The 27,404-nt window shown below is 40.5% G+C and overlaps 1 protein-coding gene across 4 annotated transcripts in view; it reads right to left on the bottom strand.

The window, feature by feature from the left end:
* The window catches only part of piezo1 (piezo type mechanosensitive ion channel component 1 (Er blood group)), a 79,988-nt gene that overhangs the window by 12,117 nt on the left and 40,467 nt on the right, over positions 1 to 27,404 (bottom strand). The window contains exons 13-36 of one of the 4 annotated variants that reach the window (XM_026308594.2): positions 26,762 to 26,867; positions 25,821 to 26,002; positions 25,565 to 25,713; positions 25,081 to 25,239; positions 24,277 to 24,383; positions 23,760 to 23,959; positions 23,456 to 23,632; positions 22,176 to 22,301; positions 15,150 to 15,350; positions 14,822 to 15,026; positions 13,920 to 14,024; positions 13,318 to 13,474; positions 12,501 to 12,744; positions 11,899 to 11,995; positions 8,656 to 8,821; positions 8,093 to 8,182; positions 6,701 to 6,771; positions 4,158 to 4,226; positions 3,888 to 3,988; positions 3,392 to 3,503; positions 2,832 to 2,906; positions 675 to 847; positions 483 to 580; positions 46 to 222 (exon numbers count right to left, since the gene is read on the bottom strand). In XM_026308594.2, coding sequence (XP_026164379.1) covers positions 46 to 222; positions 483 to 580; positions 675 to 847; positions 2,832 to 2,906; positions 3,392 to 3,503; positions 3,888 to 3,988; positions 4,158 to 4,226; positions 6,701 to 6,771; positions 8,093 to 8,182; positions 8,656 to 8,821; positions 11,899 to 11,995; positions 12,501 to 12,744; positions 13,318 to 13,474; positions 13,920 to 14,024; positions 14,822 to 15,026; positions 15,150 to 15,350; positions 22,176 to 22,301; positions 23,456 to 23,632; positions 23,760 to 23,959; positions 24,277 to 24,383; positions 25,081 to 25,239; positions 25,565 to 25,713; positions 25,821 to 26,002; positions 26,762 to 26,867 — 3,347 coding nt within the window. The remainder of the gene's footprint in view (positions 1 to 45; positions 223 to 482; positions 581 to 674; positions 848 to 2,831; positions 2,907 to 3,391; positions 3,504 to 3,887; positions 3,989 to 4,157; positions 4,227 to 6,700; positions 6,772 to 8,092; positions 8,183 to 8,655; positions 8,822 to 11,898; positions 11,996 to 12,500; positions 12,745 to 13,317; positions 13,475 to 13,919; positions 14,025 to 14,821; positions 15,027 to 15,149; positions 15,351 to 22,175; positions 22,302 to 23,455; positions 23,633 to 23,759; positions 23,960 to 24,276; positions 24,384 to 25,080; positions 25,240 to 25,564; positions 25,714 to 25,820; positions 26,003 to 26,761; positions 26,868 to 27,404) is intronic. The other 3 variants (XM_026308596.2, XM_026308597.2, XM_026308595.2) reach the window with 3 other exon arrangements.

Genomic DNA, 27,404 nt, shown 5'->3' with positions numbered 1-27,404 from the left:
CTTCAGACACAAAGTTTTTAGTAATGTGTGTCCGCCTGAATCTACCTGTCTCCCAGCAGTTCACTGGCTGTTCTGAAGTGTCTGTACTGTTTTGATGACTCTGGGGGTACTGGCTCCATGCTGCTGGATGGGGGTTCTGGACTCAAGAGGTTACTAGTGCTGCTGGTCTTTGGCCTGGGTGTAGACTGACCTGTCACAGTTGTATTATCCACATCCAGGCAGCTGAGAGTGATTCAAACACAAAAATACACATCCGTAAGGACTGAGAAACTGCTGATGCAAATTTGATTAATAGGAAAAGTATAATATACACCACGACTAAAATGAAAATCCCTCTAGATGTCACCTGATGAACCAAACAGACAACTTACTACAGTGTTACTGGTAGTGGTACTAAATTCCAACTAAACTTTGCTACGATGAGGAACCAAATTATGGTATGATGTGTTATATGCATGTGTTGGTTAGAAGTCCAAACTAACCTATATTTGGTGGTGTTTTCTGCATCAGTCTCATCCAAACAGGTCTCAAGTGTCGGACTCTCGCTACCCAGAGATACCTGGTCGCCCACTGCATGATGCTACCATCCAGAGGAAAATGTTAATTGTGTGTGTTTGTCTCTGCTGCACATTTAATTGTGAAGATCAGTGTCTGCTTAACAAAAATTTCTTTACCTGCTGTATCTTATGTATCATGGCATTGCGTTCATTGCACAGAACAGTAGATATCTCTCTGTACTGTTTAGTCAGCAGGTTGAGCCACTGAGTCAGTCCATCCACCATTGCCAGAAATATGGCCCATAAGAAGCGTAGGATATCCAAGATCTTCTGAACCATCTCACCATGAGCTGTAGCATCCAGACAGAGACCGGGATGAGAATGAAGAGAGAACAATACGTGATTCAGTACTGAGAGCTGGAAACTGTGGCAAAATGTAGATAAAGAAGAAAACTTTCATCTGCTGTGTAGACTTTTTATTTATTTTGTGTGGATGCATGTGCATGAGCTATTTCTAATTATATGTGTAATATTACAAACATGACAGAACAACGGTACATTTCTATTAGTTTTAACTTTTAATTATCGTTTAGAATAACAGCAGTAACACAGGTTTAGTGTTGCATGTATGTAGTGTTACATATAGTGTCTAATGACACAGGGTTAGTGTCATGGGGTGAGTTTTTGGTTTCCGGTTCTTCATCCACCACTCGGCCAATTCTTACACCTTTCTTACACTGTTCGTAATGTATGTTCGTTCACGCCACCGAGGAGAGTTTTTGTTTGTACGCCGTGGGGCGGAGTTCTTATGTTTGTCTGCCTGCCCACTGAGTAGCGGACTTGAATATTTGCCTGTCCACACTGAGTGGCCACTTTGTTCTGGACTTTGTTCTGGACTGGAGGATTTTGTATGTGCCCGAGCCTGGTCGATCCAAGCAAAATAAAGAACTGTCCAGCATTTGTGTCCTGCGCCTCTCCCTGCAGGGTACCAGTGGAAATTGGACTACTGCTGGTCGAAGAAGGAGAGGAGGAAGGCGTTTTCGTAGGCAAAGAGAGAAGAGGAAGGGCAGGAGTGTAGGGACTTTGAGTAGGGACTTTGTCAGGGAAAACTACTAAAACTACTATATGATGGAGAGAAGAAAGGTGGATATCTTGTGTGTTCAGGAGACCAGGTGGAAAGGTAACAAGGCCTATAGATTAGGAGCAGGGTTCAAGCTGTTTTATCATGGTGTGGATGGAAAGAGGAATGGAGTAGGAGTTATCCTGAAGGAGGATTTTGCCAGGAATGTTCTGGAGATGAAGAGAGTGTCAGATAGGGTGATGAGTCTGAAGCTGGAAGTTGAAGGTGTGATGTTGAATGTTGTCAGTGGTTATGCCCCACAGGTAGGATGTGAGTTAGAAGAGAAGGAGAAATTCTGGAGGGAGATGGATGAGGTGGGATGACTCTGGTGGTGAGGAAGATGAAGAGGACAAGGGCAGAGCAGAGAACCAAATGGTGGAAGTTGAAAAAGGAAGAGTGTTGTGTGGCTTTCAGGGAGGAGCTGAAACAGGCTCTGGCAGGTCAGGAGGTTCTTCCAGATGACTGGACAGCTACAGCTAAAGTGATCAGGGAGACAGGTAGGAGGGTACTTGGTGTGTCATCTGGAAAAAGGAAAGCAGATAAGGAGACTTGGTGGTGGAATGAGGAAGTTCAGGAGTGTGTTGAGAGAAAAAGGTTAGCTAAGAAGAAGTGGGACACTGAGAGGACAGAAGAGAACAGACAGGAGTACAGGGAGATGCAGCATAAGGTGAAGGTAGAGGTGACAAAGTCCAAAGAAAAGGGATATGAGGATTTATATGATAGGTTGGACTCTAAGGAGGGACAGGTGGATTTGTACAGGTTGGCGAGGCAGAGAGACAGAGATGGGAAGGATGTGCAGCAGGTTAGGGTGATCAAGGACAGGGATGGAAATGTGTTGACAGGTGCCACAAGTGTGATGGAAAGATGGAAGGAATACTTTGAAGAGTTGATGAATGAGGAAAATGTTAGAGAGCACTTTCCTCCAACCTGCTTGCACACATCTCTTCACTTCTTTTCCACACTCTGTTGTTCTGGACTATGGACCCTAAGTACTTAAAATCCTCCACCTTCTTCACCTCTACTCCCTGTAACCTCACCGTTCTACTTGAGTCCCTCTCATTTACACACATGTACTCTGTTTTACTGCAGCTAACCTTCATTCCTCTCCTTTCCAGAGCAAACCTCCACCTCTCTAGATTTTCCTCCACCTGCTCCCTGCTCTCACTACAGATGACACAGTAGCATGATGTCATGATGAAAGAATGTGAACTTACCAGACTCCTTTTCCTCTGGTTTGTCCACCTCTTCCGCACTGACAGGATCCTCAAACACATCATTCTTCCTACAACCTACATGCATACACATGCAGTATAAATACTTTAATTAGAATGTTTGTGTGTCCATACACAAGTAATGTTCTAGATTATTGCAAAACAACAATAAATACAAAACATATTTTTCTTTTTCCTGTTAGTCTTCATGATTGCTCAGCAGTGCATTTAGATATTTCTTAAACAATGTCCCTTTACTTCCCATGTCACTGTGCAGTGTAAGAAGTAAATTATTTAAACCTAGTGTTGACAAGACCACTGTCATATGTACTATGGCATGGTCACCATCATCATGTCAAGTGTGCCAGGAATATGAGACAGACCTCAACAGTTGCCATGAATACAACCAATTCCTTGTCTTGTCATCTGTCTTCACATACAAAGCCACACTCTGTAACTAAACATTCTTCATTACTGTTTCTTAGCACCTGTTCTGACATCCCTCACGGTAAAAAAAACAGGTAAGAATACCTAACCTATTATGGAAAAGGCCTCCTGTTTACCTTTACCTTCTCTCTCTTTCTCTTTCTTCTCAGTCCTCCTCAACTGCCTCTGGCGTCTCTGACGTTCTCTCAGAGCTGATTTCACACTGGTCACCCACGCCTGGTAAGCCAACTGTATGAGTAAAACTAGAATCAGCAACAATGCATATTACCCAAAGCAAAAGATTTTTATATAAGCAATAATATTAGTCATTAATTTAAAATCAGTTATTGTGGATATGTTACACTAGACAAAGTACAGTTTACATGTGTCGGTGACAGCATAAGCCTGGTATTGGACTGTCTAAGATCATGTTTTAGCGCAACAGCTGGTAAATGTCCATAAACTCTACAACCTTGCTTACAAATAAACTGTAACTTGTATGATGGCAAATAGATGACTACAAGACTCCCATTAAAACTGTTGAACTATGAGTATAATGATGCACATATCAAGTCACACTTACATATATCTATATGGATATGGATCTTACTTATGTAAGTATCTGTGTCTGACCTGACATGCAGTATGTTTCTGAGGCTTGTGTTCTTCAGACTGCAACTCCTCTTCATCCTCACTGTCTGATTCAAACAGGTAATACTCTCCTGAGTGGAGCACTGTCAATAGAACAAAACACATTACTGTACCTCCTCTACCTCACTATATGGAGATCATCAAGTTTCATTGGAAGAACTTCTTGACTCTAATAAACAGTTTTTTTTACATATCAGTGGCTTGTCATTAAAACCACTGATCCATAAAAATGAAGCAATGTATTTGTCATACCTGTAGCATGGTCCAGCCACGGCTGGTACCATGTTTTCTTCCTGGGTGTTTTCTCCTTTGTCTGGGTGTCTGGAAGGAAACAAGGGAAGCCTTAGTTAGGAGAAAGTGCTGCACAGGACAAACATACAGATGATTTTGCTAATATTAGTTTTTCTTATTTAATGCTATTGAAAAATAAATAATGAAGTTTTGTATTCAAGAAATTTTAAGTAGCAGCAGGAAAATGTGCTCAAGTAACAATGAGTGTTAAGCTACTCTTTGTGAAGAACTGCACAGTTTATTTCACTGTTATATGAAATCCTCTTCTCCAGTTTTTGGCTTTTTAAATTGTTCAGATCAGCTGTAGACAGAATGAAGGAAAGAAATATGAAAGAACATATATAAGGCAGAGAGCATGGGCAGAACATAATGAGGAAAAGAAAGAAAAGAAATCAGTGTTGTCTTATAGGCTGAGATTGTGTCAACTGTAAATGTGTAGTTGCAAGTGAAAGTAATGGCACTGTTTGAAATTTCCTAGTTTTCTGCATAAATGAATAACATTAGCTGTTGATATTGTATACAGTAAAATATTTGTGTAAAGTAAATATAAGAGCTGCTGGACAATCTGAATTTCCCCCATGGGGGATGAATAAAGTATCTATCAATAAATTGGTCATGTAATGTGATCACAAATATCAACAACATACACAATATTTCTAAGTGGATAAAATGCAAATAGTCATGATCTTTTATGTCTTTATAGTTACCCCAGTCCCAGGCCTGGGATAAAATTATTTATTACAAAAGATCATTGGACAAATTTGAATAAAGTCCTACAAACCATATATCAAATTAAAGCATTAAGTCTCACGATTCAAGTGGTATAAAGCAATTTAGTTATTGAGTTATCACAGCAGCGACTACAGTTCCTTAATGTTTAATAACAGTACAAATACAGTCCAGAAAGCTAGCTTCTTATCTTTTCTGTCATGTTACTTCGTACATGTACTGAAACATCAAGTGTTGCATATAATTTTTTTCGTTAGAATCCAGGGAACATAATGCATCCATGTTTTAGTCCAAAAGACGTATTACCCCTGAGTTCATTTTATGGTTGATTTTGCCATTTATTCAATAGATTGACAATAGATCAATAGATCTTTTAAGATTGACATAGCAAGCTTCTGTGAATCACGAGACCTCAATCAAACGTGCTTGTTAAGATTTACAGCGTAACTAAGCATAAAACCAATAGGAATCACCACCAAATCCCACCCGTGGGATAGGACAACTTCTAATGACAACAGAACCAGCCAGTCGCATTGTTTGTCAATGATGACTGACGTATCTTGTAGCCAATGAAACGCCCTTTCCAGCAATGTATCACACTGTATAGCCGACAAAGGGTAAGGGGGATTTAAACGGTCCCCACCACTACAGTAAGTTGCTGTGACAACGGTGGGCACGCAGCGGACGAAGCTAGAGGGGGGAGGGGAGTCATATTTCATATTTTACATCGTGTAATAATAACCTGGAAAGCTTTTCCTTCAAATGACACCAAGGTCATCAATATAACCCGTAAAATGTAAAGACAACAGCTAGTTTAATTTGGGTATGTGTTGTTCGGCCGTGTGCCGAAAAAGGAGCGGAGTTGGAAAAGTGATGGCAACATCACACTTCTAAATGTTAAATGGAGTCAGGTCTTAGCAACTTTGAAGTCCAATCAGTGAAACAAGAATCGAAGTGTGGTTTAGAATTACCCAGACCTGTAGTCACCAGTCAAACAGTGTCAGTGTGCTATTCACAAGCAGCATCAGATGATGGGAGCCATGTCTCGCAAAAAACAGATCTCAGAAAACCTATGATCAGGAATTGTTGATTTGCATGTAGCTGGAAAGGATTACAGAGTAATCTCAAACGGTTTAGATATTCATCAGATCACTGTTGGACATTTTGTGTAAATGGAGATGATTTTGGTACTGTGGCTACTTTTCTTAGAAGTGGGCGCCCAGCATAGATCCCTTCAAAGGCACAATGTGGGACGCTCAATGAGGTAACTAGAACCATAGAGAAACAGCTAAAGGCTTGATGCTGGTAAAGATCTCTGTTCATGAGTCAATCATGTGCAAAACACTGAACAGGCATGGTCTCCATAGCAGGACATGATGGAGGAGCCATCACCTTCACACTTTACTGGGAAAATGTCTTTTGGACAAATGAAAACATGGTACAATTATTCATGAAGAACACACAGCACTACATACGGCATAAAAAGAGCACTGCATACCAACATGAAAACATTATCCCACCAGTGAAATATGGTGGATGAAGCATCATGATTTGGGGCTGCTGTGCTGCCTCTGCATATGGACTGCAGGACGTTGTGTGGGGGACGATGAATTCCCAAGTTTATCAAGGTATCCTACAGGATAATGTAAGTCCTGAAGGGCGTGTGTTAAAAACTAGCAAACACCTAGTTTACTGGTAGACCACAGACATATGGCAGGCATGTTTAGTTTTTTAACCGTCTACCAAAATTTTTTGCAGTAAAATAGCAAACTGACCCTCGTTCGAATCTTCACTTGTTTTGTGTCCATCTCTGTACTTCTGCTGCCTGGAGCGAATTCTCTGCATCCTGAGACAAGAGGATAGGAAAAGAAGGTAGAGGAGACAGAAGCACAATACTTCAGCTCTCACTTTTCAGCTGTACCCAAATTCCCTTTAGGCATTAATAAAGTTATACATACCAGCACTAGATGGTTAGCTGCATTTCGTTGCTTTGTACTTTTACATGTGTAAGGACACACACACATATATATAGTCAAGCCCGAAATTATTCATACCCCATGGCAACTTCTGATATATAATTCTGATATATGTCACATTAATATATATATAAGCCCGAAATTAGTAGTGCTGTCAATCAATCATAATGAATCGCATATTTAAAACAGTAGGATGTACCTGTAAATGTGATGAAATAAAGAAATGCATGACAAACTAGTTTAAAGAAACAGATCCAAACTTCCATCTGGAAGCTTTTAATAACGAAACTTGCCGTTCAGCAGACCAGGCGTCGTGTCTTCTGCCAACATATTAAGTAGCGTAACTTAGCCTTAGATATCCATCCGCGCTGTGATGAAGTTGGGGTCAAACCGTATCAAACGGTTAATTTGCGTTAACAAAATTTTAACACGTTAATTTTTGTTGATTAATCATATGCGTTAACGTTGACACTCACTGTGTGGCACACCTGATTGCCGCTGGTTACTGTAAATTGGTGACAGTCCCATGAATTAGTGTCATGAACATGGCTAACGTGTGTTCCTGTTTGTTATCAAATGTGGGTATTATGTCGTCATACAGAGCCTAAACAAACGAACAACATGCTAGGTATGCAGTGTAAAAATAAAAGATGCTGGATCGGACTGGTTAGTCGGTAAACATTTGGTTTAGCTCAACATCGGCTATCTAATGTTAGCTTGTTACTAGCTTTGTAAAGCTTTGTAGTCTGCACAGCATGCAACAAGCATTGTTCATTGCAACCATAAGACTTGAGACTTGGACTTGTGACCACTGACTTGAGACTTGGACTTCCAAAAAATGAATTGTGAGCATCTCTGCATATCATCCTATACTTCTACAGTGGATTTTGATGGATATCAAACTAACATTATCAAAACAAGTCCAGAATTTTGTGCCACTTAAGTAAAGTCAGCTGGATTCATCCTCTGGTGCGCTATTTAAACTTAGGATTTTAATCTGGCACAGGGTAGTACATGGACACTACAGCCACACAGTATGGCTAAAAGGCTTCACTTTCTATCAGCCAATGTTGAAGGCAACTAAAAATTTTTCTCTCAATTTTCAAGAATTTCACAATTATTTATTTCTACTTCTCTGATGCACCCCAGCATCATTCCATCAGGTGGACTCACAGTGCTATGAATACTTACGATCTTTTGAGCTGTGACAGAGACTTCCTCTCAGCCTGCTGGTGGAACTTAATGTTCTTCACAATACTGGCTTTGAAGAGTTCAAACCCCCTAAAAGGCAGAAACAGTTGGCACTACATTTATCAGCTAATATTTGGGGCACCACTATGGACATAGCAGCTTTATTTTAATTAACTAATAAATATAGTAAATAAATATAGATAGTGTCACATTAATTAATGGAATTTATTGGCATTTGGAATCTTCCACCACATCTTCATTTAGCTTGAAAATGTTAAGAATGAGTATTCTGAATGATAATATTATGTGATAATTATTCCACAAGCAGCTCGCTGGTTTAGCATTCAAATCTTTACAATTGACATCTATGATTCATCATTAAACTATCACTGAATAAATCTACATAGTGGTCCTGGCTCTTCACCAAATTCCCAAACCATCAGTTGAGAAGCATTACAGCATGTCAGATGTGTGAGGGTGTGAATTTGCACAACCCCTTTTCATTTTCTAAATGAGGCTTCAGGGGGCCAGATGATCAGGCTGTCGTGCACATTGTGTCTTACCTGGAGGCCTGTTTGGCAGAAGCCTGTAGCTCTGCTGTCACATGCAGAAAGTAGAAACTGAGGAAAACTCTTCTCTGCAACAGCAGACAGAGAAAACATATACTGTCCCAGATGATCCCTGCCTCTTCTATCGGTAGGCTGCAGGTCTTGTCACTCACCTCATTCGCTGTCAGGAAATAAAAGACCAAGATAAAAAGCCATTCTGCAGAAAACATCTATCTGTCACAGGATCTATTAGCATTTGAATGGAATATGATTACTTCAAAGACATGACGTTCAGCACTTGAATATGCAGTCATAGCTATGAATAAAAAGCCAACTGATACTGAAATCTCCAGTTCGTGAATCAACAGAAAAAAAGTTGAAAAAATGGTGTGACGAGAACCACCTTGATCTTAATGTTTACAAAACGAAGGATATGATTATTAATTTTAGACGTAACACAGCACAGGGGGTTAGTGTCATACATGGGAAAGACACTTACAATAATCTTGGTACCTGGATTGACTCTAAATTGAAGTTTGACACAAATCCAAACAAGTCCATTGTCAAACGGGCTCAGCAAAGGATCTATTTGCTGAGAAAGCTGAATTCTTTTAATGTAAATAGGAGAATTTTGACAATTTTTTATGGTCCTTTTATTGAAAGTCTTCTAACTTTTTCTTTTATTTGTTGGTTTAAGGACCTATCCCTAAAAGATAAAAAGAAACTTCACAGCATAGTCAAAATGTGCTCCAAAATCACTGGAGTCAAACAAAGGGACTTGTGCTTGTTCTGGGAGGCTCAGGTGTTGAAGAAGGCCAAGTGTATTCTGAAACAACCTCTTCATGTTCTGCCCTCTGAGTTTTCACTGATGCCCTCAGGACGACGTTTTTATGTACCATCCATGATAACAAATCGTTTCTCCAGTTCTTTTATTCCTTCTGTTACGAGACTGCTAAATTTGGATGCTGGTGTTTTTTCTTGTTTCTTCAGTCCCTTAAGTGTGTAAACTTGGTTGGGGCTTGCAAACTAAATGTTATAAATTTTAGGGTATTATAGGATTATTTATTGGATGATGTATCTTGCCTGGACTGAGTGGATGGACACACAGTACATTTGTATGTATGCTTGTACATGTACATACTTGTATATACCTATATATGTGTGTGATATGCTCTCAGGTATAACTGCAGTGAATTGCCCTTAAAGGGATCAATAAAGTTATCTGAATCTGAATCTGAATCTGAATCTGAAAAAGGGATTCTGTCCATCCATCAATCCATTTTCTGCCGCATATCCGGGGACCAGGTCACGGGGGCATTGGTCTAAGCAGGGATGTTCAGACTTCCCTCTCTCTAGACACTTCCTCCAGCTCTTCCGGGGGGATACAGAGGCGTTCCCAGGCCAGCCCAGTGACATAGTCCCTCCAGCGTGTCCTGGGTCTTCCCCAAGGCCTCCTCACCAGGGAGGCGTTTAGGGGCATCTGTTCCACCGCAGCTGGTTCTTCTTGATGTGGATGAGCAGTGGCTCTACTGGGCGCTCCTCCCGTGTGCCCTATCTCTAAGGGAGCATCCAGCCACACTGCGGAGGAAACTCATTTCGGTTGCTTGTATCTGAGATCTTGTCCTTATGTCAAGACCCAGAGCTTATGACCATAGGTGAGGGTAGGAACGTAGATTGACTAGTAAATTGAGAACTTCGCCTTTCAACTCAGCTTGATCGCATTGCTGCTGCTGCGCTGATCCGTCTGTCAATCTCCCATTCCGTTCTTCCCTCACTCGTGAACAAGACCCCAAGATACTTAAACTCCTCCACTTGAAGCAGGATCTCTCTTCTGACCCGGAGAGTGCAAGCCACCTTTTTTCCGGTTGAGAACAATGCAGTTTTCACCCTGGTCATGGAACGCTAGACCAGGTCTCTGCACTATCTATACACTATACACTCTCCATGGTGCTTGGGGGTTCATGGGACTTTGCCCAACCAGTCTACATGTGATTTGTGGAGAAGGCATTTGTGGAGATGCCTCTTGGAAAAGGCATTCAACTGTGTTCCTCGTGCTCTGGGAGTATGGGGTACGGCGCCCTTTGCTAAGAACGGAGCAGAAGTCTGGTTTGCATTGACGGCAGTAAGTCAGACCTGTTCCCAGTACATGTTGGACTCTGGCATGGCTGCCCTTAGTCACCGGTTCTGTTCACTATTTTTATGGACAGAATTTCTAGGCATAGTCAGGGGCTGGAGGGAGTCCAGTTCGGGAACCACAGGATTGCATCTTTGCTTTTTGTAGATGATGTTTTGGCTCCATCGAGCCAGGACCTTCAGCAGCGGATTGCAGCCGAGTGTGAAGCGGCTGGGATGCTGATGAGAATCAGCGCCTCCACGTCAGACCTGGACTGGGACAAAAAATCGGCCCTGGCATTTTGGCCCAGACCGGCCCACTACATACATACTGTGTCAGCCACAGGGGTGTGCCTGACACAAAAGACCCTGGGTAAAGGAAAACTAGCTGGTTACCTTATCTGTTCTATTGTTTTACTGTGCGTTCTGGTTGTTAACTGTTCTTCGTGTTTTCGGGGGTTAATATAGGAGTTTGGGAGCAAGTGTGTGTTATGTGTTTTGGGGAGATGGGTTAGTGGCAACGTAAGTGTGGAGGATTGTTGTAGGAGAGACCTCCCTGATGATGTGTGCCTCTAGAGAGAGAGAGTTGTTATGCTGTATTGTGCAACTAATAAATAAGTATACGGGGATGTGCGGTGTATGGGACATGTATACTCATGAAAGACAAAGAAGTAGTGTGTGTCTCCTTAGCTAGCTAGCTGCAGTCTAGTCAGGTAGGCCTGTCGGATTGCTACAATACGATCAAAATACTACCCATCTTTGCATGCCTGTGAATATGTACACAACTCCTATTCCATAAAAGCACTAAAGCCATATAATAATAGGTAGGGGGCTGTTGATTAAAAGCATCACTGTCTGGGAAAAAAAAAATCCTACACTGATTTTTTATTTTGACAAATACAATCACACAGCCGCAAAGACCACAGCGCCGTCCACTAATTAGGCAGGAAAAAATTATAGGCTGCTAAGAGTTTTATGGGCCGATCTGCTCCATGTCCGAGGCCATGGTTCTTAATCGGAAAAAAAGGGGTTCAATTTTTTAATTTCAATTTTGGTTTAATACCAAATCATTTGTCCTTCATAAACTAACCTTTAAAAACATACAGTATAGAACAGAATGGTTATTTTTGTGCATTAAGTACTTACGATCATAGTATCCTTTGACTGTGCAAACCAAGCTGAACAGCTGAATCACCCAACAGAAGCCGTTTTGCATCTCAAACACAAACACACAGGCCAGGATCTGAAACACACATACAGGGATATACACAACTGTGTACTGTATACAGTGTTTCCAGGTCAGGGCAGAGTTTTTTCAGTTTCAGTTCAGTGTGCAGATTTTTATTGAAACAAACACATTCCCTAATGGAGAATAAGGTGTCTCTTGATATTTCAATGCTAAAAATCAAATATAATTAAAATTTTATATTGATTAAAAATTTGTTACTTTATGTAATTTTATATATATTTCATAAATGGATTTTTATTGCTTTTCTTTGCACAGAATAATCACAAAACAGCAGATGGGTTTAGAGGTGCCAACCAAAAACTACTGCCACCTGTTATTGCAGCCCTAGATTTTCTGAGTATGTTAGAGCACAATCTGATGTTGTAGTGTAGTTTCCTGTAGCTGCAACTGTATGTTGACTTTTTTAGTAATATGTTACTACAACTGATTACCAAGACAAACGCTGTAGGACCATAGAAAACTTAAAATGCTGCAAACTAGGTCCAAATCATGAACTTACTGATAACATATTCTTTGATATAATGACTGCCACATTATAGATAATGAGACAGTCCCACATGGTGAGGCGGGTCCTGGATGGTTTGACCAATAACCTTGTCCCAAACAGCAGGAAAAAAAAGCATGCAAGCAGATAGCCCAATCCAAACACAGAGATCCTGGTGGCCCCGGTGATGAACACCACTGACAGCACAAACCAAAAGAGATGACGAAACACCAAAACTTTAGCCATGTCCAGGTAACTCCTGGTGAAGGACAGGGAAAAAAATAAATAACATTCACACATTGTATAGTTATTTTTTTCATTCTAGACAAAGGATTGTTTACTGTTAGAATTGAGTAAGATAGGGAGAGTGGACAACTTTTAAATACCTATTTAACTACTCTTCATGCCACGTTTTACACTATGCTATGCACTAGTGCTATTCAGCAGCTACAACATGAAAGCAGAACAAAAATGAATTGACAATATTATCAGCTCTTGTCAAATATATTTCAATATGTACATGAAAACAAATATTGAACTGTCTAACAGAATTTTTAAACTTGTGTATGCATTATATACAGTACTTTTTATTTAAAATATACCAATCATTCTATTGTCTTGTTCAAAATGTTTAAAAAGCTAAATTTAATGGATTATTTATCAAAAAGGTATGTGTATGTTGTTTATAATTTTTTTCTCTTCCTGAACACTCACTATGGTCAAATGATTTGTCTCCCTGAACCAGGGGAACAGTCCATAGAAAGTGGCGACAACAGTAGAGCAGACAAATGGCAGGTTGTCACGGCGAATGACAGACATATGCTGTGTTTACCTGCAGTTAATGAAGTTAGGTGCAGGGTTAAACAGTCGGCCTTCCATTGGTTCAGGATCATCTGTGTTTTCTCCTGCCAGAACCATCCACTCCTCTGTGTGCTCACACTCAAACACCTTCCACTGCTGGGATGCACACATCAGCAGCACAAAGTCCGCTGTGTGCACATGTAACAGCATAATACATCATAATCATCAGCATTAAAATCACAAGCCTAAACACAATAACAATAGTTATGTTATACTAGAATTAATTCAGCTGTAGTGATTGCAAAGAGTATTTCTGTTAAAGAGAGTGACTGCATATAACATGACTGTGAAAATATACACTATGCTGATTATTATGACAACAGTAAATACTGCAGGAGTGTTTTGTTTAAACAGTATACAGCATCAAATGTGCACAGATCCGAATGCATCCAGGCTTTTTTCTAAAGTGTGGTCAAATGGAAATTATCTTTCTTATAGTGCCCCTGTCTGAGAATTTGCACAATATACCCTGCAATTCGATGGTGACAATCTGACAAATATTTGTTTTATTGATATGGCTGGACATTGGCACCAACATACAGATGCATGGATATAGTATGCTCACAAACTGACCTATGAGGTTTTTGGAGTTTGGCACAGTATAGAAATCAGGCAGATAAATCCATTTAATGAGAGCAGAGTTCATCAGCACTGGAGTGTTCCACCGCCATGGGTAGTCTGCAAGACAACAGCACAAAGTAAATATAGTAAGGTAAGTGTAGAGTAGGCAGGCAGAAACAGGTACGCTATTTACACATTTAACATCCATCCATCCATTATCTATGCCCGTTTATTCCTAACCAGGGTCACAGGGATCTGCTGGAGCCTATCCCAGCTCTCTTTGGGTGAAAGGCAGGGGTACACCCTGGACAGGTCACCAGTCCATCACAGGGCCACATAGAGACAAACAACCTCACACACTCACACTCACTCCTATGGGCAATTTAGAGTCACCGATCAACCTGACATACATGTTTTTGGACTGTGGGAGGAAACCAGAGTACCTGGAGAAAACCCACACAAGCACAGGGAGAACATGCAAACTCCACACAGAAAGCCCCCTGCTGGGTTACAAACCAGGGTCCTTCTTGCTGTGAGGCTACAGTGCTAACCACTAATCCACCGTACTGTGAGTATTTGTTTTCACAAATACTTAGGTCTACAGTAGTTTACCTTCAGCAGTGTTCTGTGATGCCACATAGGGCATAATCTAAAGTTTGCTTGCATAATATACATTGTATATGAGATGATTTACTGTAACTGTGTGACCAGTACTGAACAGTAAGTAACCACCACAATAGGACAGAAAATCTCAGTATGATATTTTAGCTATTCAGAAAAACACATTAAAATCCCCTTCAGTGAGAAAATACATACAAAACAAGTAAGTACAAGTGTTCCTTACACAATAGTATAAGTTTCAGTAGCAATGCAGTACTACAGAAAGTCTAATTTAACTCCATATCAAGACTCACCTATACACAGAGCAGGTGGTATGCCCACACACAGTAGATACTGGTAGATCATGAAAATAGACAGGAAGAGACAATATCTGGGCCAGATCCTGGCGATAGCTGCTCTCCGCCTTCTCACTAAGATGGCTACCAACCAGCAGCCATGGATTATCACCAAGAAGTTCATCCGTTGGCCAATCACATTAACCGTCATCAGGAAACAAATCTTGTGAAAAATGAGATTAGAATTTTGGAGAGTAAAATGTAACATAAACAGGTAAGAATGTTATAACTTTTGTCTTTGTTATTCTGTGATCCAGTAAGCTCTGTTTCAGGAAACTAGTAATACCTCTAATCCAAACTTGTAGAAGGTATAGTTAAGCAGGTACTTGAAGCAGGGTATGAGGCCCTGGTCTAGAGTGTCCCTGGTGGCAGCCGGGAACAGAGCGGGGATTGTGGGGGGAGATCTTTGAAGTTGACGGTAGTGGTGAGTCTGGTGACGATACACTGTTGCCTCAAACACTAACAACATCAGCACGATTAAATGGTTCTGTAAAACATAAAACAATAACGTTCACACTCATTAAATGACTCTAGTTGAGTTATTAGATGAATTCATTGACCCTTTAAATAGCCAAGCACTGTCCTGAATCAGCAGGCGCGACATATAAGACAGCATATGAGCTGTTTATAAGAAATTGACTAAATGCACCAGAGGAAACATAGACATCAAGACTAAAAAACACAGGGGTTAAGGGTGACATCTGTCTCCTGCCTGTGTCTCAGCGTCAGTGTGGACTGACATCAGATAAAACAGAAGTCTGTCTGCTCAGTGAGATGAACAGTTACTGTGTCAATTGGCCTGAGAAACATAAACATTTTACTGGCTGACTGATTATCTGACCACATAACAGTAAAACTAGAAGAAGGAGGCTCCACCACTATCCACATAATAGCGACAAAATTTTACTCTTCTCTGCTTCTGTAATATTTATTTCTGCAACCACTCACAGTATCACCATGTGCTGGGGCAAACAGCTACATCACTAGACCAAGCTAATTGATAATGTAGTGGAATATTTGTTTTATGGACTTTATGGAGATGTCCTTAGCACAAATTATTGTTGTGTTTGTTCTTATTTTGCATTTCTGTCTAGAAAGCCTCAACTCAATCAGTTTGTTCCCTGCTAGGGACAAATACTGGGTCCAACAGCTTCTTTATCCATCCTGATAATACTGTATTAAACTCATTGTGCCCTTTGTTTCTTCAGTCTCCGGCAGACTGCTGTCATGACAGTGACCTCTTTACAAAGACAGTGAAATACCTAAAAGACATTTGAGTCTCATTTCAATTCAGATTCTGCATAGAATATTGAAGTTTCTGAACATTTGGTGTCAAAAATGACTTCCTTGGCTGTTTGGATCAGGACCTGAGACAGACAGTGACTGATCATCCTGGAAGAAATTGTTCCAGTCCCTACCTCGTAACATTAGAGAGAGAGGCGACTGACATTTCTATTCTTTACCAATTCCAAATCTTCCAAACATTTCTTTGGTGAAAGGAGTATAGCAATCACAGAAGAGCAGCAATAATATTGTGAAAATATACCTAAAAGTACATACAACATAAAAAGGAAAAAATAGAATAAAGGCCATAAAAATATAGGCAAAGTGAAAATTCCTGAGACAAGTCATTACAAGGCAGAGTAAACTAGGTCAAGTGGATACTGTAAACACATGTACCACTGCAGCAGTACAGGGGCTGGTGGTACAAAGTGTTCTGGGAACAGAGAAATGGATTAGGTCCTTTTAAAAGAAAAGAGAGAAAGTGAAAAAAGAAAAGGTCTAACTCCTCACAGATATTTACTGCTGTACTGGTGTTGGGCTGAGTGCAAGGAGTATTCAGACAAAACGAGCTTAAAGAGAAAAAAGAAAAAGGATTGGGTTGTCCTTAAGACTTATAGTTAGAAGCCCCTCAAGCTTATTGCTGTTTTTAACCAATAACCAATTGTTATAGTGGAAACAAACTGCATTCACGGTGATGCTGATGTCTTAAAGAGTAGAAAGGGACCTTGTACTCTTAGAAGAAAAAAATGGGAAACAAACCAAGGAACAAGAACTCAGATGAGTTGAAAACTAATTATGAAGATGAAGCTGTAACTCTTTTACATTTGTGGGTAAAAGAATTTGGAATTTGGAAGAGACTGAACAAGCTGGTCAGTAGGGCTAGCTCTGTCCTGGGATGTCCGCTGGCCTCCGTGGAGGAGGTGGGTGAGAGGAGGATGTTAGCTATCATGGACAACACCACTCACCCGCTGTACCAGACGATGGAGGCGCTGAGCAGCTCGTTCAGTGGCAGACTGATACACCCACAGTGTAGGAAGGAGCGCTACCGCAGGTCATGCATTCCAACAGTCATAGGACTGTACAACTCCAGTTTAGTTGTACTCCATTCATCCTTCTGTGCCTCAACGGGACTGTGAAAGATAATCATCCCTGCCACTGCTTTGTAAACATGTATAAACTATAGTCTGTATTGCTAATCTTAACTTTGTCACATTACACACTTTTGCTTCTGTTATACACTTTGGTAAATACTTTAATTTGCACACTTTTTGATATTTCTGCATGAACACTTGTTTTTCTGCCTTTGCACTTTGTTATCTCTGTGAGCTGTCATAACAAGTGAATTTCCCTCCTGCTGGGATTAATAAAGTTCTTATTATCTTATCTTATCTTTCCCTAAGAGGGTTCTTTCAGCACCGAGAGGGTGCAGTTCAATCAGCTGCTTCATGCATTATCAGTGTTTGTGTATGATCGATGACAAGTCAAAGGAAATTAGTAGGAAAAAGAAATGGTCAAAAAATTATCTGCAGAAATGGAAAGCAATTGCAAAGCAATTCAGTGTCTGAGAGTGGACCTCAACCTCAACTGTGCCCCTCCAGCCCTAGCAGCTCCAGCAGCAGTAGCAGCAGCCCCTCCAGTACAATATAAGGCTCACTCCACTATGTCACCACCTCCACCATATCAGGCTGTTTCTATTATGTCATCACCTCCATCATATCAGGCTGACTCTACTACGTCACCACCTCCATCATATCAGACTAACTCTACTACGTCACCACCTCCATCATATCAGGCTGACTCTACTACGTCACCACCTCCATCATATCAGACTAACTCTACTACGTCACCACCTCCATCATATCAGGCTGACTCTACTACGTCACCACCTCCATCATATCAGGCTGACTCTACTACGTCACCACCTCCATCATATCAGGCTGACTCTACTACGTCACCACCTCCACCATATCAGGCTGTTTCTATTATGTCATCACCTCCATCATATCAGGCTGACTCTACTACTTCACCACCTCCATCATATCAGACTAACTTTACCACATCACCACCTCCATCATATCAGGCTGACTCTACTACTTCACCACCTCCATCATATCAGACTAACTTTACTACATCACCACCTCCATCATATCAGGCTGACTCTACTACGTCACCACCTCCATCATATCAGGCTGACTCTACTACATCACCACCTCCACCATATCAGGCTGTTTCTATTATGTCATCACCTCCATCATATCAGGCTGACTCTACTACGTCACCACCTCCATCATATCAGGCTGACTCTACTACGTCACCACCTCCACCATATCAGGCTGTTTCTATTATGTCATCACCTCCATCATATCAGGCTGACTCTACTACGTCACCACCTCCACCATATCAGGCTGTTTCTATTATGTCATCACCTCCATCATATCAGGCTGACTCTACTACGTCACCACCTCCATCATATCAGACTAACTCTACTACGTCACCACCTCCATCATATCAGGCTGACTCTACTACGTCACCACCTCCACCATATCAGGCTGTTTCTATTATGTCATCACCTCCATCATATCAGGCTGACTCTACTACGTCACCACCTCCATCATATCAGGCTGACTCTACTACATCACCACCTCCATCATATCAGGCTGACTCTACTACGTCACCACCTCCATCATATCAGGCTGACTCTACTACATCACCACCTCCATCATATCAGGCTGACTCTACTACGTCACCACCTCCATCATATCAGACTAACTCTACTACGTCACCACCTCCATCATATCAGGCTGACTCTACTACGTCACCACCTCCATCATATCAGGCTGACTCTACTACGTCACCACCTCCACCATATCAGGCTGACTCTACTACGTCACCACCTCCACCATATCAGGCTGACTCTACTACGTCACCACCTCCACCATATCAGGCTGACTCTACTACGTCACCACCTCCACCATATCAGGCTAATGTTCCAGTCTATCTATCCATTCAATTTTGGTTTGCACCACTTGCAGTGGAAAGGGTAATGTGTTGTGTTTTATCTACTCCAGGCTACTGTGAGTTTCCTACAGTGTATATTGATGCACTTAGAAAAAAACTTGACAGTCACATTATCAACATATCTTGCTGCATAAGGCAGAGGCATAGGCAGTCTATCTAAATTGTAATTTGTGCAGTTACAGCAACAGAGAAAGCTGTTATGGTACCCAGAGGCATTATTGGTTATTTAGATTTAACTCTTTTAGATTCACATACAGTCTCATTGATCCTCCTGAAGCAGAAAACATCACATCTCGTCACTGCTCAATGGCCTGGATATAATTGTTTTATTGGAGATGCCATATATGTCATCTAATGTGTTTAATCCTACTAAATAGTTTGCCAAGTCCAGGAGATGGAGATGAGCACACTTGTGTTGCAGTTCTGGATGAATTTTGTTTTTTCTGAACTGACCTTTGTGAAACACTAACTTACCCTAATCTCATTCTTTTTAGATGGATCAGCATTACACAGTCCAGCCACTGGTAGAAACCACACTAGCTATGCTGTTGTTACACCACATGAAACACTGATTTCTGGTCTCTACCATCACACTACTCTCCACAGGCAACAGTTAGTGGTACTCACAGAAGCAAATTGGTTGAAAGTAAATCTGTCTTCATTATACAAACTCTTGATATGTTTTAGGTGTCATACATATCACACATGATTTTGGTACATCATCGTAACACAGAACATTTTAAAATCAAACTTTAAGATAAATATTTATACATGCATTCCTTCTATCGGTTGCAGGCTATCCAAATGAGTAACTACAGAAAAATAACTCCCGCACAGAAATTGGAATCTGATGTTAAACCAGTTTCACATGGTTTTAAAGTGGCTCAGTTGCTTAATGCTGTTCTGTTACCAGAAGCTATTACTGTCTCTATGTCAAGCCTTTGCTAACAGCTCTGACCCAGTCTCTATAGGAAATTCAAGAGCAGAGTTAGCTGCAAAACAGGGAGCAGCAACAGAACAGGGGGTATCATACATGAACACACACAGCTACAGACACACACCTCTGCCAACCTCTCATGCAGCAGTTTGCCTCAACTGAAGAGAAGTAACTTTGGAAGAAATATGACTGTATCCACACAGATGATGTTAGAAAGAATCTGATGGAACATCCTGTTTGCCTAAATTTCCTTTCCATTTAAATTTTCCTTTCCTTTCTCACCACAAACTTGACAGTGCAACAGTGTTTATTGACAAATGTCATCTAACAGCAGAGTATTCTGACTACGACCAGCAGTAACAATAGTACATTATTTGTAATTAAATTTACCACCTCTTAATGTATCGATTTGAGACTGCTCCTACCGTCCAGCAGGTGGGGTTGCGGTGGACATTGAGAAAATGCCACACTAAAAACTAAACTGGTCAAATGTTGTGATGAACTGGTCTTCCTTGAATGAAGGTTTTGCCAATAATGTACATGTGTATGAGAACATGGACGATCTAATTTAAATCTGGTTCAGATCATTTTTGGAAGACCATCTGAAATGGGAAGTGGGCCTGTAAACAGGCAGTTAAAACTACCACATCAATGAAGATTCAGTGTTAGATATAGCAAAACCTTGTCTTCCGTTTTGTCTCGTATTTATAAGTAGGTCATAGACATTCTACCCACACCACCAGATCATCAGCTGCATGACCTCAAACCAGGTGACCACATGGTGATCAGAGACCTCAGAAGGAAACACAGGAAGTCCAGATGGTGGGAACGGTCCAATCCCTGTCACCCATATCTCAGTAAAGTTGTCTGAGAGTCACCTGGGTACATGCCAGCTACTGTACCTGTAGATGGGGTTCAGCACCCCATGCTGACCAACAAGAGCAGGTGGCGACACAAAGCTATCAGCTCCAACAGCAAATGGATGAAGCAAGAACATCCTGCCCAAGCCAAGTGTCTAAACTGTGAGGAATGAGGGCTGATTGAGCGTACCCACACTCTGACCTCCAACAGTTGACCAACTTTGGGGCATTTGGCAACATAACAGAATTGTATTGTGTTTGGAAGGACAGCAGAAATCTCAGGTGTTGACACCAGCATGTTCATATTGTTGTTCTTAATAAGTGCTTTAAAAGTAATAACTGAGGCTTAGTATTAAATAAACAACTGGGAAGACTAAAGACACAGGAAAAACATATAAAAACCCACTTATAAATAGTAATACTGCAGCAGATGGCTTTAGCACTCTGTCATGATGGTGACCTCTTTACAAAGACAATAAAATATTCAAAAGACATTAAGTCTCAGTTAATTTCTGATTTTCCATAGAATATCAAAGTTTCTCCGAATTTCCACAACAAAAATGACTTTACTTGCAAACTACTGTATTTTAATAAGGCACCAAGAAGAAGTTGAAGCCTTTATAGGAAAAAGAACAGTGAAAAACAATTGTCATGAAGGGATACGTTATGGTGGGATATGCATCACTTGACTGCTCAACATTTTGAGGGGTGAGTTTGGTCTAGTTGCAGTTTTTACGTCTCAGTTTTAGTTTATGCTGTCTATGCTGTCCATAATGTCTTTATGAAAGTGAGTACAAGTAATGTACTAGTGGGTTTGAGGAGGGAACCATAGTGCTGCTGTGTACCTCACATTCATTGTATGAGTTTGGCTTCACTTGACTTGAGGTTTGTATCTGTATAAAATGCCTGAAGGTATTTGTATTCTGTTTCTTCTCATATTGTGTAGTAGTGAAGCTAGTTTTCTAACAATGATTAAGCTAGCTACAATAATCTGAGAATGCTAACTACCCTATTTCTATGGAGTACCTCATAGTCATGGAGAAAACAATTTGACTATATTTTGGTGGCAGTGTGGAAGGGGCAGGTATCTCAGACTTGGTCTACCAAAACCAGATCTGTTGGAAATAGAGCGCCTGCTGATGTGACATGCCATTCAGCTTGATCATCTGAACTTTTTCCTTAGGAAAAAAACTTTTGCCTATATTGAATATACCTTGCTGTATCCCAGTATAGTGACATCCTTCCTGATACCAAACCATTTGGCTGGGTCCACGGGCTCCTTATACAGGGAGGAGTTCATCATCTCTTCTGGTAACAAGTTGGTTTCATTTGATAGAGGCTGTGAGGAAAAAGGGGGAAAAAGCAGATTCATACGTACGCTCATCGGAGGTTATCCATTTTTATCCTCTGGTGTGTTATGGAAGATTTATTGATGTGATATAGTCACAGATAACCTAGAAACATATAGTATATAAGACAAACACTTTAACTGAAGAAATACATGCCTCACATTAATCCTTTCAAACATTCTTAAAGGTCAGTGAGTTTTTGTTTCCTGTTTAATCAAGTATCCCTGTACTGTATCTGCAACCTTGGGTCCTAAACTAATTTATTAACACCAAAACATAACAAGTTACTTAGTCAACCTCTTGCCTTTGTCACTGTTCATTCTGTCAAACCCTGCCCTAGAGCAATACCCTGCCTAACTTCTGTACTTTCACTGTGATTTTTCTTAACTTGTTACTGACTTTTGTCTGTAGTTTTGGCCATGTGTTTGCCTTGTGCTTTTTGCATCCATCTACCTGCAACAATAAGAGTTTTGAACCTTACAAGCTTTGTCTAGATGTACTGTTTCCTCCTGGTAGAGTAATACCATGAATTGCCAGTAGGTTTATCTGAGAGGCACATCAGAATTTCCATCTTCGGGAAGAAATATTCCTCTGGTTTAGCATGAGTGTTAAGCAACAACTTTAACTGCAGACACAGGTTAGACTAACAAGATTAGTGTGCAGCTCAGTCTTCCCAGCTACCTTGAATGCATATTTACATACAGCTCTTAGTTTCACAGCAAAAAAATTGAGGCCTTGAACATATTGAGCACAAAGTTCCAATATGCCACATTATTGTCCTTACAAAGATTTTGTCTTTTAATGTTGTGCATATGTGAGGCTAGTGACATACTCTAGAATCACAAACACAACCAAATACAGAAACACTACAAGCTGCATGAGCACAATGGAATTGAATTACAAAACAGAGGTTTCTGTGAGACACATGAAGACAGAGCTTTACCGTTTTTACAGTGTGGTATTGCTAAACATGAAATTAGTTACTAGTCAACTAGCCAGGAACTACACTTGACATTGTAACAGTCCAGATGATGTAGGATCTTGCATTTCTTTTTTTCCCGTCATCCACCATAACTGTGTGTTTGCACTAATGATTAAAACATACCATAACAGATCTGTTTGGTACAGTATGTGTGTATCTTACCAGGCTGCAGTTACTGGAGTACTCAACAGGGTTGACAACACTGAGCTGGTACAGCATCTTACACACGATGATAACACACACCCAGACTGTAGAAAGACAGGAAGCCATAGGCCTGAAGCGCCCATAGGGCATCGCCAGAGACCACAACACCACCAGGACCAGATTCATCAAAGACGGCTACGGACAAATCCAGAAATGGGAAAATATGGGAAACATAATATCTTATTTGCTGTGCAGTTTGATTCTTTGTCTCATTCCTTTTACACACACATACAACACTCCCAATATTCCCCATTGGCTTCACCTCTTCAAGTGCAACCCACACGGAGAAGAAGGCCACCATCTTGAGGATGTGGAGCTCCAGAAGCCTCCAGAGAAACACTTGAACTTTGGTGAGACTGTCAGAGAACCTTTTAGAGAGAACCAGCAATCTGTCCATCACCAGACCCCATTTACTGGGCATCAGTTCCACTAAATGAGAAGGGGGAGAGGATGATGTGATGGCTGGAGAAACAGAAGAGAAATCAACTGAGAGCAGTCCTTGAGAATTCAGGAAATGCTTGTGATTTTGAGTGTGCTCAGAAAGACCATTAAAAAGCAAAAATCAGACAAACAGAAAACTTGTGTAAATATTACATTTATAAAATAGTTTTCATCTGAAGTTTGTACTCCCTAAGCCAAATGAGAAAAACAGCGGACATGGAGCATAAAAGAGGTGCTCAGGTCTCTTGGATGTAGTGTGGACAAGTAACTTCGTAGAAATACAGGTGTATGATCCATGTGACAGGCAATTAATATAAACTACCACTGTTGCTGTTTACCTTCTTCCTCAGATTCCTCATCAGTGTCAGCTGCCAGGCCTTCTTCTTCAAAGTTCACCTCTATATTACCAGAGCCAGTCCCTTCAGATGTTTCACTGGGCTTTTTCCTGGAGGCAGATACGTTCATTAGTTCTTGCACAGGAGGAAAATATTGTACTGGAAAATACCACCACAAAACAGAGGTTTAAACATAAATATTCATTTTTGATTGTAAGCAGAGGGTACAGTTTTTAAAATTAAATGCAAAATTTGTAAAGTTGCACAATTCAAATATTTCCCAGAATATTTAACCCAACAGACTGAATTCTTCATCCTCTGATTAGGTAAATCACAGTGTTTATGTAAATATTGCCTTAGCAAGGAAAATGTAGGGCTTATTTAGGCCACTGTTTTTGCACATGTTTATGCTGCTACTAATACTCATTATATTATACTGTACATAGGCTGCTACTCTTATATTTACACTTATGTTTACACTATTTCAGCTGCTTGCATTGTACTCTTGTACACTTTGCACTATTGTCACTAGGTTCACTTTTAAACAAAGTTGTGTACTGGTCGGTGCTGCATTGGGACTTATTGTGCCAATTATCTATCCCAGCAGTCATTGTACTGTCTTGTGCTGTCTGCACGTTTGCACTTGTGCACATTATGCATATTTATGTGGCTCTGTGTTGTTATGTGTCGTCTTATGTAGCAACCTGGAGAAACGTTTTCGTTTCACTATGTACTTGTATATGGCTGAAATGACAATAAACTCCACTTGAAACTTGAAGTATTTGTGTAGTATGGAGACTGTGTTACTTGTCTATCGGTGTAACATGCTCCAAGTCAGTGATCCTCATGAACGGTTTGTGGAAGTAGTGCAGCTGCAGAATACAGGCCAGTAGGAAGAAGCCAGGAATCAGGATACTGGTGAAGAGTTCGGAGAGAGCAAACGTTTCCAAACCAATTGCTGCAAGCCTGAGGATGACAGGTGGGAATTTCAGTTTTACATGTATCTTAATGCTTTTTCACAGTTTAATTACCACACAACAAATCTAGATCCAGGTAGTGATGAAAATGTGCATGCTGTTCACAGAGTGGAAGGGTTTAATAGGGAGCAGCAGTTTATTTATAAGAACACACTTGAAGGTGTATAGACTCAAATACAGTTAAAATAGTCCATTAGGCATAGGTAATGTTTAAAGAATAAAGAATTTTTCATTTTTATAGACTGCAAGTGAAGTGGCATACAGCTAAAACTGAGAGAAAGACTCAAGTCTCAAGCTTTTCTAAATGAACATACTGTTCTTCTGTTAAACCAGTAAAGTTTCTCCAGTATCCAGGGAAGTCTTCAAACTGGTAAGTGTAGATTGAGATCAGCACCAGCATGGTGTAGGCTACAACAAGCCACCAAAAGAGCTTCAACAGACGTCTCCATAAAGAGTAGTACACCTGAAAGACATGATCAGTTTGTTCTTTACTGTAGATCAGTTTGCTCTTAAGATATTGCTGAAATAAGCTTGGAAATGGACTGTGTAAATATCTACAACAGGTCCTACTTGATAGAGACAGAGGCAGAGCAGGAACAGCAGCATGTAGATGATCTTGTATCCAACAAGTTTTCCAGCAAAGGATACCATGATGAACATTCCTCCACACACATAGATCCAATATTTGGCATAGCAGCTCATCACCATGCCTCCCAAAATCTTAAGCACTGATTCATTACCAATCCCTTCTTCTGACAAGGATAAGAGGTTAGAAAGAAAGGAGAGGAACACTTATTGAGGAAATATGCCATTTCACCATATTGATTTACTTGATATTATGCATATGATGTAATTTGTCTAACGTTCCCTTGTATTTTTTTTTAGAAATGGTACAGGCTGTAAACCACAGCCGTTAAGAAGAACTAGATACAGAATTACAATGTAGTATGCAGTCCAATCCTATTAAATTATCCAGATGATCTGCATATTTTTGATTTTGAGACCATATATGATGCACATCAGTGCAGTCAACTGACACTGTGTGCTAAATCATTGAAAAATTGATAATAATGATTTCACTTGGTTTGCAAATGTATTTAGTGTTTTGCAGCTCCTCTATTTCCAGTGATTGCCTATTACAAAAATGTATTTGGGCCAATGTGTGTAATGTGTGGAAGTTGTAGTAACAGGATTTGGCCACTATACCAAATTTGCTTCACAGCCCAGCCCTGGAGCAAGCAGAGCTTCTAGTTGTAACATGGCCCCACCAAACAAATAACAGTCCCACCCTTCTGTGAATCACAAGATGTATGTTTTGGACAATTTGATAACTCAAATAACCACCATAAAGTGTGCATCCATGCTGTGCATGTGTATCTAAGTATCATGGAGCAGTGCTGCACAGTTTTTGCTTTCTGTTTGTAATATTATCTGAGTAAGTGTGTGTGCGTGTGTGTGTGTGTGTGTGTGTGTGTGGGGGGGGGGGGGGGGGGTTATAAAAGGTGTCTAACCTCCTGTAGTGACTTCCTGTAGTGGAGCAGCCATTTTCCTCTTCCTGCAGAAGTTTTCCTTCACTGACTGACGCACCAACAGCCAGAAAGTTAAAGTGAACAGAAGCTGGAAAAAGACAGGGACAAAGAAAACAAAAATAGATAGATGACTCTGCTGTTTAAAATACACATTTTTGGAATATTTATTTAACTTATTACTAAACTGTAAATTACCTTTAGGAGGAACAAACCCTAACCCAGCATTACTGCAGTTATTTTTAATTTACTGAGTTTATAAAAGAGGCCAAGCCATGTCAGAGTTGAGTTAAATGAACTACTACACTTGGCTGTCTAAGACATGTATTTCAGATGTCTGGAAATGACAATCTGGAAATGTTTTCTACCGCAAAACTTGGAATGTTGTTGAGCAAAACTTTTGAGCCCTGTCTCCGCAGGTACCAAAGTTACAGACTCTCATTTGCCAGTTCGTTAGGTACACCTAGCTACTACTACTCCTTGATGAAGGTTGTGTTCAGACTGTTTTAGAGCTGTTGATTCAACTGCATGATCATTTTGGAGATTGCAGATTGTGCTGCTGGTGAACTGCAGTGTATAGTATTTCTGTTTTAAACTGGTGTATACTATACAAGAGCCGGTGACCTGT

Source organism: Mastacembelus armatus, chromosome 15 (assembly GCF_900324485.2).
Source record: "Mastacembelus armatus chromosome 15, fMasArm1.2, whole genome shotgun sequence".
NCBI lineage: Eukaryota > Metazoa > Chordata > Actinopteri > Synbranchiformes > Mastacembelidae > Mastacembelus > Mastacembelus armatus.
Note: the sequence above shows the minus strand (reverse complement) of the source record. Positions and strands in the feature narration are given on the sequence as shown.